At 36.7% G+C, this 12,374-nt stretch overlaps 1 protein-coding gene across 2 annotated transcripts in view; it reads left to right on the top strand.

Moving 5' to 3' along the window:
- LOC126970164 (farnesoate epoxidase-like) overlaps positions 1 to 12,374 on the top strand; it is a 26,763-nt gene that overhangs the window by 1,505 nt on the left and 12,884 nt on the right. Inside the window, exons 2-4 of one of the 2 annotated variants that reach the window (XM_050815939.1) lie at positions 2,744 to 2,879; positions 3,252 to 3,503; positions 6,848 to 7,073. In XM_050815939.1, the coding sequence (XP_050671896.1) occupies positions 3,476 to 3,503; positions 6,848 to 7,073 (254 nt within the window). In that variant the 5' untranslated portion in view covers positions 2,744 to 2,879; positions 3,252 to 3,475. Of the gene's footprint in view, positions 1 to 2,743; positions 2,880 to 3,251; positions 3,504 to 6,737; positions 7,074 to 12,374 lie in introns of those variants that run through there. The other variant, XM_050815938.1, reaches the window with a different exon arrangement.

The raw sequence follows: 12,374 nt of genomic DNA, 5'->3' as shown, positions 1-12,374 counted from the left end.
ATTTTTTTACCAAATATAATGAAAATTGAAATCGGAGTTGTTGGGCGATGTATATGCTTCTACAATATGATCCCAGAAAATGTACAAAACAAACGTGTTACGAAAGATAAAGAATTGTTAAAAAACGTTTGTGTGGGAAAGGTTATTATAGCATGAACGATTTTCTTAATGACACCACGGACTGGGAATAAAGCGAACACCCTCAGGCTCTTTAATTATGATTGTTTATTGTACGATATTACATTTTAATCCATATTTTATATTTTAAAAAAAAGCCCGCTGAGTTTCTTGCGCCCATTCTTCTCAGGTCTGAGGCAGTCTCTTTTGAATGGGTGGTAGATTTTGACGTTCAATAAGTGATTTTAAATCCTATTTTAAAAAAAAAATATTTGAATTTGAATTGAATACAATAATTATTGTAGTACGATAAATTTTAGGAACGATATATTTGGTAGGTCTGAGAATCTGTCGTCATCTATTTTTATAATATTAATAATTATTAATATTATATATAAATATTATATATAAATATTATATATAAATATTATATATTTATATTTTTTTATTACCTTAATTGGCAATACATTGTTTGATGGGTCAGCTAGTATTAATATTATAATAACCGGAGTGGGTGCGGCGGTTTACTGACACGTATTGTACGAAATAAAATGTTTATCAGCTCTGTGTTTTACAAATTTCGTTTAGTTGAGTTTGAGGTCATAAGTCTTCTTAGATCTTTCTCATTGGGCACACAATGAACGATCGAGTCAGTATTCTAACATCTAACGATTGTGTCCTGACTCCTGACTCCTGTGTGCCTGACACACAGTTACTGTGACCACGCTGTTCCATGTCTAAGTGCATTCCATTTTCAGTCTAAAAACATAGATTTCATGGTTCAATATACTATAATATTATACAATATATAAGCGAACACAATACAACACACATCGTCACACACACACACACCCACACCTTATTAGTGTTAAGTAGGTCTTAATTACTTAATGACCATAGATATGGAAGAGCGTTATCTTCTAGTTTTGTCACCTAAAAGAAGAACCCCACCAATTATATCATTTAATACTTTTGGTACCACTAAGAGAATTTAAATTTGAATTAGTGCCATTTCCTTCACATACATAATAAAGTGATTTTGATTTGATTTGATTCCTAATGATTATTTAGTTCGGCAGTCAATAGTAGCTGCTATGGAACGAGATAAATGTTTGTGGTCAGACATGGAGTTTCCGTTACTCAGCCTCCAATGGATCTTTCATGGCTTCAGCAGAAGGGTCGTCAGCGCTGAAGGTCGTGACTTGACCTCCTGTCTCGATCCTGTCGTGTAGCACCTTTCGAATAGAGAATGTTTCGCTCTCTGGAATTAAGGGAGTGACCATTTGAGGCTTTGGCAGTTCATGCCCGTCCATGATGGAGAGCTCCAGATCTGGCCACGGCTTTAAATTGGGAACTTTTCCCGCAAGCCAGTTTTGACATTAGGCCAGAGTATGTGATCTGACACCAATGTGAGAAGTCCAGAAACTTGAGTCCCGTTCCCTTTTTGGTAATCTTGTCAATGGCCAGGCTTAGGGTTCGGTGTACTACCTTCATTCGTTCCTCACTTATAACGTCCGAGTTACGGATCCCTACTCATGTATCTTCATCACGAACTGACGACTCCTTGTAACTGGGCTTAATGATGCCAGTCTGCTGGGAAGAAGGAGTCTACCTGCTCATTTTACGAGTTTGTAACTTTGGAGAGTCCTCTTAGCGAGAGCGTGCATGCTTTAGTGCTTTCAACTCTGGGGTAGGCCTCTCTTTAGGATATCGTCCCAAGGCTTCCTGCATAGTGCGAGCGCTATTTGGGGTCCTACAAAAACGATCAGCTTCTTGTAACCTCTTCCTCACCTCAAAAGCGGGGTCGAACCTTCTTGAGAGCCTCCTCCGTCTGGGCCTTCGGCTGGGACATTCCGGAAGCGCTTAAAGCACTTTCCTTCCATTTGCCTATAACAGTTTCGAATAGCTATATTATGCTGGCGTTTTTGTCTGTAAAATTTCAAAAATCATACACGCGAAGTTTAGTTGTATTCGGCTTTCCGTGTTCAGAATATTGGCTTCTTTAAGATACAGACGAACACGATTTCTGTGTGGAATATTCCGACAAAACCGGGCGTAGGCATTTTGCACTCGCTGTATAGCACTTTTGGTGTGGGCTCGCAGTCTAGAATCTTACGTAGTGTTATTATTATTAAATTTAAAAATGACTAAAACATGTCAGGTTGACACGAAAATTTTTATTTAAGTAGTTCCTAGTGTGATATACCTAATACTTTTAAACGATAAAAACAGTTCGCAACAGTAGTCTAAGATCCTCTTCAAATATTATTCCTAGATTACGAACCTCATGAACTCGTTCAATAAGTTTTTTATTAATAATTATTTTAGGAGTTCCCAGTATCGTGAATTTGGTCTTAGAAGAATTAAGAAACAGTGAATTATTTGCAGACCAAGTAGATTTCGATGATGTCTGAAACTTGTCTGCTTCTGACATTTCGTTTGGCTTGAAAGACAAGTAAAAACGTAAAGAATACATAAGTTACCTTGTCTTAAAGTATAATACTCATGTTTAAAGCCAGTATTTACTTAGAAAAAATGTTGTTTGCTGAATAATGTGAATACACACACTGGATAAAACTTAATCTCTGGTTTATTGAACTTTTTCACCAAATGTCCTTTGTTTTAGGGAAAACCCTAAAAGAGGTCCAGAAAAGGCACTCAGCGCGGACAATGCCGGGAGCTGGTGCTGTGAAGAACTTCCACAAATAATTCATGACGCGTTTCCTTGTAGTTACAATTGCTTGAGATAATATGTAAAATAGGTAAAGATAAGGTGTACAATACAATACAGATATTATTTAAAAGTTATCTTCAATTTTTCAATGACTATTTTTCGTTTTAACATTTTAACCTGAATACATTTGTATACCTAATGTGAGCTGAATGTGGGAAGAAATAATCAGTTTTATTTGTGAGGATCAACACTGAACATGTGGCCATTACTTGTTTTTATTATATTAGTATTTATTTTAAAAGAATCCATGCAGAAACCACCTTTGTTCCCTCCAGGTTAAATGTTAATCTTATTGGCTTATTCACATTTGCATTCACCAAATTACAAGAATTATCGTTCTCTGAATAAAGTAAACTCACCGACTATAAAAAAAATTTCATACTAGGCATTATATTTTTAGGTCCCCCCTTGTTTCCTGTTCTGGGAAATATTTTATCAGTGTGGTTTAGTTTGAAACAGTTAAAGTTTCATCACCGAGTTTGGCAAAGATGGTCACAGAAGTATGGCAGCTTGCTCGGGTTGAGACTGGGCTTTGTCAACATCCTGGTTGTATCTGGTAATAAAAATGTCAAGGAAGTGTTGAGCAGGGAGGTGTTCGACGGAAGGCCGAGTGGATTCTTCTATATGATGAGATCTTTCGGAAAGAAGCTTGGTGAGTAACATTGATGAAGATGTGTGTGGCGCGGTAATAATACAAAAGTATTACGATATTCAAAGGAATTGTTAAAAAACGTTTGTGTGGTAAAGGTTACTATAACATAAATGACTTTCTTAAGATTCCACAGATTGGGAATGGAGTGACCGCCCTCAGACTGTAAAATAATAAGTTTAATTGTACAATATTAAAAAAAAATTGAAGTAGGCGTTACTTTGCGGAAACCATAATTATACAAATGATTTGAGTTTTCTTTAGTGTTAATTCCACCATTCCGACTCAAGTGAGTCTCGTGCCAGATTTTGGCAACACGTTCTGAGGATGCCTCGTGTAGAGGCGAAATACGTGTCGAATTGTTTAAAGACAAATATTGGTGGAATTAACACCAAAGAAAACTCAAATCATTTGTATGTTATATTATTGTTATATTACTTTGTAAACATATTTTTTGATGAAAAAAAAGCCCCCTGAGTTTGTTACGCTAAGTTTGTTCTCAGGTCTGAGGCATTCATTTTGGAATGGGTTGTCGTTTTTGACTTTCAATAATTGATTTCACATACCATTTTAAATAGGATAGGAAACAAGGCACGTTAGGTATCGTAGTTGTGGTTGATGTAAGGTGTTTATAATGATGGATATGTATTTTGTATTACTCATGTGGGAAAAAGTAGTATCTTGGCGCTCGCTGTTGCGGTTGAAAAAGAGCCGTTTGCCCATTTTAAAATTACGCAGTTTTTTTCGTAAATGAAACTGAAATTGTTTGAGAGCAAAAAGTTTACTTGTCGCACGCAAATTTATCTTCGCACACGCAAATTCAGATAAATCTGCTATAATAAATAAAATAATAACAAAAAAAAATACAATCGAAATAGCAAATCTGAATTGAGGTTGACGCGTCTGACAGTTTAATTTATTAAATAAAATTATAATTACAAAAGTTTCAAACCGAATATGGAGTCGGAAATCTGAAAGGCAATTGACATTTTGTCGCACGAGTTGCATATAAATTGCAATAAACTATTTAAAAAACAAAAGAAGAAACACGTAACAAATGGATATTTGTACGTAACGATTAACGCAATTTGCCAGCGCCCTGTTGATACATCAATTCTGAGACACATTCCAAAAAAGTGCATTTATGCGAGGGCTTCACTGAAAATTTCGGGAATCAAGGAAGTCACACAACATTACTATTTAAATTTATTGCTTTTCGAAGTATTCTCCGCGAAATTTGACACATTTTTCCATATGATGGTACCAATCATTGAAGCAACCATTCCATTCCGAAGTTGGGGTCTCCAAAATGGCCGTTTTGTAGGCGTCCACAGCTTCTTCAGGTGATGAAAATCTCTGACCACGCAATTTATTCTTTATTTTAGGGAAAGTATAGAAATTATTCGGGCTTAAGCTGTACGGCGGATGGTCTAATAGTTCGATGTTTTCTTGTTCTAAAAACTCTTTTGTTATGTGCGCGGTGTGAGAACTCGCATTGTCGTGATGGGGGATGATGCGGCGGTTGCAGTTCTCTTACCGGAGTTCAGAAACGACCTGTGGCAAACAAATGCTAGCATAGCATTCTGCATTAACCGTTCGTTGTCCCTCAAGAGGAATAGTCGCAACATGGCCGGTTTTGGAGACAAATGTGGCCATAATTTTTTTTGCAACACTCCGTGAACGATCAATTTTTGTTGGCTTTAACTCATTTTCGAACACCCAAACTCGTGACTGGTTTTTTGTTTCGGGTTTGTACGCGTATATCCAGGATTCGTCAACTGATACGATGTTGTATACAGCATTTGAGGATCCTGCGTGGAATCTTTCGAGAGTTCTGACGCACCAAGTAACGCGAGCCGCTTTTTGCTCTTCACAGAGCAAATGCGGTATCCATCGGGAAAACAACTTTTTTACACCTAATTGTTCATGCAAGATTATTTGTATTTGACTCACGCCAATGTCTAAAGTTGCCTAAATTTCGCGGTATGTCACATGTCAATCTTCCTCAATCAGCTTACGCACAGCATCAACGTTTTCTTTGGTGACTGCAGTTTTTGGACGACCTTGACGGGGATCATCACTGAGCTTGACACGTCCACGTTGAAATTCAGCAAACCAGCGATAAATTGTGGTTTTGGATGGGGCATCATCACCAAATGCAGAAATCATCCGGTCAACAAACTGTTTTTGTGTTAAACCACTTCGAAAGTCAAAATAAATCATCGCTCTAGAATTTTCTCGAGTCAATTCCATTTTCTCAACTACTAAACAAGTTTGACAAGACCTTGTGACAAGACCGAGAATCTTTTTTTAAATAAATAAATGGTATTCGATTTTTAAAACCAAGGAGTTTTCAAATAAAATGATTTTAATATGACAGGAACAGTGGAAATATTCCATTCCCGATACTTTTAGTGCAGCCTATGTATAATGATACAAGGCATTTAAAAACGTAAGAGTGCCATTCGGAGGTTCCTTCCGTATATTAGGTGTTAAACATTTAAATTGGCTTATAAAGTTCATTTAAATTTATCGGTTTTGTGGCCTTAATTGTGCTATACTAAGGATTCTTTTAATGATTGTAGGTGAACATGAAACAGCCCATAAGGTTTTGATTAGAGTGCAAATAGTAAAATACTTACAGGTGGCGTTTGGTATCAGATTCACTGTGGTACCACATTATACAACATACGTCGTTATTGAAAACACCAAAACCTATTTGCACTTGTGTAATATTTGCAAATTCCAAAATGAAAAATAGAACTTTATTTGTAAATATTGAGAGTGCGTGCTAGAAGCAATGTTAATACATACCGCCGGGGCAGGTCAGCTGGATGTTTATATGGTTAGGATGAACCTAACCATATTAATCAGGGGGGGTGTCAAGTTACAAATCAGACCAGTGAACCTACGATAAACTGCGAATTATACGATAAATATTGCGATTCAATTGACGACCTAAAATGAACTGCTTTCATATATCAAACAGCTACAAAAGCACTATGACAGCCGCCAGTCCAATGGTATATAGTGTAGTAGTAGGTCAGTGGCAACGACTGTACAGCGTCATCTCTTCTCACACTGCGGACAACAGACAAATTTCTTTCGTAAAAAAAGTATTTATACGTATGTATAAGTAAGTATTTATATGTAAGTATATTGTATTATTTAATACAACGATATATTTATATCGTTGTCTTGCACCCATAGTACAGGTTATGCCTTGTTTGGGGCAAGATAAATTGTGTAAGAGTGTGTCAATATTATTATTATTATTTATTACTTACTGTTCTTGAATGAAATATTAATGTCGTTGATAATAAGCAACTCCTTGAACTCTGTGTCAGGGATCGTGTTCTCCGACGGAGCAACTTGGACCAAAACAAGACGAGCTGTCATAAAGGCTCTGAAGAACTTCAGTCATGGCTCGAGCTCTATGGAGAACAATATCGGCGAGGAAGTCATAGCCCTGATCGAAGTTATCAAAGAAAATGTTGGAAAGCCAATCATAGTAAATGACATGTTCGATGTGGCGATCGTGAACATTGTTTGGAAGCTGGTGGCAGGAAAGAGGTCAGTGAGGGTTAAGTATGTTCTTGTAATGGGTAGGGCGTATCAATTACACATCAGCTGAAGCAGCGTCCTGCTCATCTCGTCCCTTATTTTCATAAAAAAAAAGAAAAAAAAAGTATATTGTTAGAGTCAAAGTTAACATATCTTGATTCATTGAAATCATATTTGATCATTTTGAATCGTCAATTTTTTTGGTTTCGAATAATAAGAGCTATTTGTAGCTCTTATTATTCGAAACCAAAAAAAATTATTTGTAATGTAGTTTGTAAAAATAATTTGTTATTCGAGAAAATTGATCTAGAGAAGGTTTTGTTTTATTAAGGCAGAGTTAGAGCAAAATCATTCCCAAGCACTTTTATCATCTAAGTAATCCGTTATTTTATAGCAAGCTTTTTTATAAAGTTTTGTTTAATTGGATTTTTAAATTTGGTTACTGAGAGTTTAAGCATATCACTTGGGAGTTTATTATAAATGATATAATAATAGTTAACAGAAATTTCGGTACGTCTTCTTCAACTCTTAGTTTGTGGGTCTTTCTACATTTAATCCCTGAAGTTAGGGATATCACTTAAAAATAACAAACTACACTGGCCTTCAAAAGTAAGTATCACACTTTTAAAATTGGGATAACGTTTTAAGTTCACAAGATATACTTTCGAAATAAAAAGGACTCCAAAGAGAATTTAATTTTGTACATAAAAACTTTATAGTCGGTAACCTTCTAATTCTTAAATTGGCTGAAAAAAAACTTCAAAAACAAAACCATTCTTTTTTCAAAGTGGACGTTTCCGAATTACAATTTTACCATTCACATTTTTTTTTCTGTTTTTAATTTTTTTCAAGATCTATGGGTCTTGTTCTAAAAATTTATGCTAAAAAGCACATAACATTTATTTATCATGCCTCTTTCACTTGAAGAATGTGCTAGGATCATGGCTTTTCTGGAACTAGGCATCAGTATGCCTCGCACTGTAAGAATGGTGGGTGTGACGGTACGAACGGTCCAGAAGGTAAAGCGAAGGTACGAAGAGACTGGACACCATCTGAGGAGACCTTGTAATGGCAGACCCAGGTGTACCAGTGCCCGAGAAGATCGTTATATTATTTCCACTGTGTTAAGAAATCGCCACCAAAATGCAGTTGAAGTCCAGCAACAGCTACTTCAGACCCGGAGGGACTACATTAGTGACAGTACAGTGAGAAGAAGACTTGCTGAAGCAAATATGAAACCCCGAAGACCAGCGAGTGGCCCAAAACTCGAGAGACAGCATCGAGTAGCGAGACTGCGATACGCCCGTGAACACATGCAGTGGGGTGAAGATGAATGCTCAAGAATTTTGTTTGCAGATGAGTCTCGATTCTCCCTTTACACTTCTGATGGAAGGCGAAGTGTTTACAGGCGACCTGGTGAGCGATACCTTCAAGCCTGCATCTCAGAAAGAGTCCAATACGGTGGAGGCAGTGTACATGTATGGGCTGGCATATCTTCAGAAGGTCGCATAGAGCTAGTAGCCATAGAAAATGGCACCCTCACTGGGCAAAGATATGCTCAAGAGATTCTCAATGAGTATGCAGGGCCGTATTTAGCACATATGGGTGATGGATCGATGCTGATGCATGATAATGCCCGGCCACACACGGCTCATATCGTACAAGAGTATATTCAGGAGGTCGGTATCAGCGTGATGGCTTGGCCATCAAGAAGTCCTGATCTCAACCCGATTGAACACGCCTGGGATGAGCTTGGGAGGCTAGTCAGAAATCACAGACCACCACCTACTACCCTCAGGGCACCAAAGCAGGCCCTGGTAGAAGAATGGGAGAATATTCCCCAACATCGGCTCCGAAACCTAGTGTTCAGAATGCCAAACCGGCTCGAAGCTGTAATCAGAGCTCGAGGAGGCAATACTAGTTATTAAAAATTAAATAACATGTAATACATTTTAGTTGAATTTTTTTACACTAAACTAAAAACGTATATTTTCATTGTTTTATCTTTGTTAAGTTAAAACTGTTACTAATGTATAATTTTAGTTTCTAAGAATTAAAGCCTATAAAATTTGCAACAAAACTTTTTTAATATTAAATCTCTACCTTCTATAGTTAAGAAAAAAAATTAATTTGAAAAGTGTGGTACTTACTTTTGCAGGCCAGTGTATTTAGTATTAAATCTATTCAATACCTCTAAATATAAAAAAATTCTATAATGTATTTTTTGGATTCGGTATTGTTTGAAAAAGACACAGCATTTTTTTGGTTTATTAAGATTTCATTAAGTTTATGTAAAATATAAACAATTCTGTGGCTTACAACATTTCCCACGGGCCTTCAATTATAATATCTGCTAACTACTAATAGAAACAAATAAAGCCAAAAACCAATTTTAATAAAAATGCCAGATCACAATATAGATACGGAGACGACCAGAGCTACTAAACATTATGAAAGGTCATATTTATTATGTTTGTGCAGTGGGCAACATCTAATAGATACCTTTATAAAATTATCGTGTCACGGTGTATGTAATTGAACTCCTGCGAAACGGCTCGACCGATTTTTTTGAATCTTATCGTGTATATTGGCTAGGGTGGAGAATCGGACAACATCTATTTTTCAACCCCCTAAATGTTAAGGATGGTCCAAACAATTTTTTTTTTTATATTTTTTAATTATGATTCAGCATTGAAAAATACATACAACTTCAAATTTTCACCCATCTACGATCAACACTTACTTTTGTATCGCGATTTTAATATTATTCTAATCCATCCACAGACACGCAATAGAGTTGCAATATGGCAATCGAATATAATGATTAATGCAGTACGATAAATTTTATGTATGATATATTTGGTAGGTCTGAGAATCGGTCGTCATCTATTTTTATACCCTAAAAATTTTAATTAGTGAATTGTTTTTTGTTACTTTATATGGCAATACAACGTTTGCTGGGTCAGCTAGTGTAGCTATAACTAGATACCTACCTATTATTATTATGATTTAAGGAGGGTGGCTATTTATCAAGTCCTTGATTTGATTTGATTCTTAGTAACACCGTGTCCAAATATGAACTATTGTGTTCGCCACTCATACTTATATATATCAAACCCTGCCGCCTTTACGAACCGCAGTATGTTCTTGACGCGAGTATTACAAACAGCGTCTGGTAGCAAGGTGTAGTCACCAAGGATGGTGTTACAGAGTAGATCATAGGTTCTCAACGTAACGATAACTCCCCCTTGTGGGCGTTTGAGACTTTCGGGGGGGCAGTAGAAGACCCAGAGAAAATTAGGGGGCATTGAGATGGCGCAGATGGGGCGTGGGTAGATTAAAAAATATAGTCTAAAAAGGCAAAAAAATACACGAAAATACTCTTGAAAAAAAAACATATTCTAAAGTGGGCAAAATAAGGTTGAGAAACTATGGAGTAGATGAAGAGGCGTTGCATCAGCCTGAAGGCAGAATCTGCAAGTCTTAATACCTACCTATGTCGATCTTGTTGTAGTGAGGAGGAGGCGGTATTGTTCGTATTTGTTTTATATTCATAAAGCGGGGAGAGTGGGCCTGAATGTGCCTGTTTTGACAAATCCCTGCTCCCGTCGCTTACTTCAGGCCCCGAATACATCGCACTGTATCTATGCTTCTTAGCTTATCTTCTCAAGCTTTTATTTTAATTAAATAAAAGGAGGCGATAATAGATTTAATTTTTAATATTCATGCCCTGTGAAATTAACGGCACAAAAACCACCGCAACAGATACATTTAGTCAAGAATGGAAGGAAGTTACTTTAGCTTGTGGATGAACAGGTAAGATGCTAATTCATTTAATAATTGCTAACTAGCATCCAGGTGCGACTGAAATTACTTTTTCATTTCTCATACTAGGAACGTAATGTTAATGTTTCGATCTGATTATTGGGTGGAAAATGCTGCTTCCCTCCATAGAGAGGGAAAAACTCATACAAATTACTTCCCACCTAAGGGCGGGAATTAACCTTAAAAATAGAACTGCTGTCAGCTGTGAAGAGTTTTATGTAAAAAAAAATCAATGCCATGTGTCTTTCTAAACAGCCAGTGTGAACTTAGCGCAAACTTCTTTGAGCCGAATAAGCCGCAACAATTACGTGGTGAGTTCCATATTTAAAATTTAAAAAGTCGTCATAAATAATTGTCCTAATTTGACAATTAATTGTAAATAGGTACTACTAATATTATGATTTAATATCAATAAATAGTTTAGATAAACAACTACTTTTATTTTCTCATATTCGAAATGAAAAGTAGAGTGTTTAACACGGGTAAAAGAATCAATTCCTACTCGGACTATAACCGCCCTTGCTGCGCTCGGGCGTCTAAATACCTCGGGAAATGATTCTTTCAACCCTCGGTTAACAATCTACTATTTCGCACCGACCTCCATGTAGAAATCGCGAGATTGACATCGAGGTATCGTTTTTACCCTTATGGGCGGGTATCAAACCGGGGCCACGTGGTGAGAGTGAACGGAGTCGTGGGTAGAAACGTATTACCGCAACGACGCCTCTATTAGTTTTTATTTATTTATTGATACAGAGGTTACAATAACAATAACAAAAAACAATACTCTGTCATAATGTTAGCTGTTGTTGCGGTTTATGGGATACGGGTCGCTGACAGACAGACGGACATACAATTGATACGGAGCACCAGAACTGGTCAGAGGACAACAACCTAATTGGTACTGGCTTGGAAATGAATAAATTTTATATAGATTATTGTAGGATTATTTAGTAAAATGGATGAAATTAGGAGTCGTAGCTAGTGGAGAAAGTCTAAAAATATTATTTAAACTATAAAATACTATAAAACTATAAATAAATAAGCGTACAAGGCATGCTTCCTTCTTTAAGGCGACACTAAATGCCAGCGACCTTGAGCGATATGACATCACGGCTGCCGGTCCGCCATCTATGTAACAAAGCCAACATTTTACCACCAAAAAAATGCGTCACGCCATGCCAAAAAACTTGTTTAACTTCAAAGAAAAGTGGTAGTTCAAAAAGTCTCGGCAGTGTTAACTATAACCAACAGCAAGCATTAGCAACCTACAAATAAGACTTAAGGATATGTGTAACAGGATTAAGTAGTGTTCATAGCTCGAAATGCTATACTTTCACCACAAAACTTGTCTAAAAACACCATGTTTGCGTGTTTTCTGCTTACTCTTCGCCTTAATGTCCCAATTACTCACTATTAGTGATCTGCCGTACTGGAACTGGAACATTTTTCACATGGAGCATTGTCCCGCCGCTGTCACCATGT

Source organism: Leptidea sinapis, chromosome 20 (genome assembly GCF_905404315.1).
Source record: "Leptidea sinapis chromosome 20, ilLepSina1.1, whole genome shotgun sequence".
In the NCBI taxonomy this organism is placed as follows: Eukaryota; Metazoa; Arthropoda; class Insecta; order Lepidoptera; family Pieridae; genus Leptidea; species Leptidea sinapis.
This window is presented reverse-complemented; position numbering and strand designations above follow the sequence as displayed.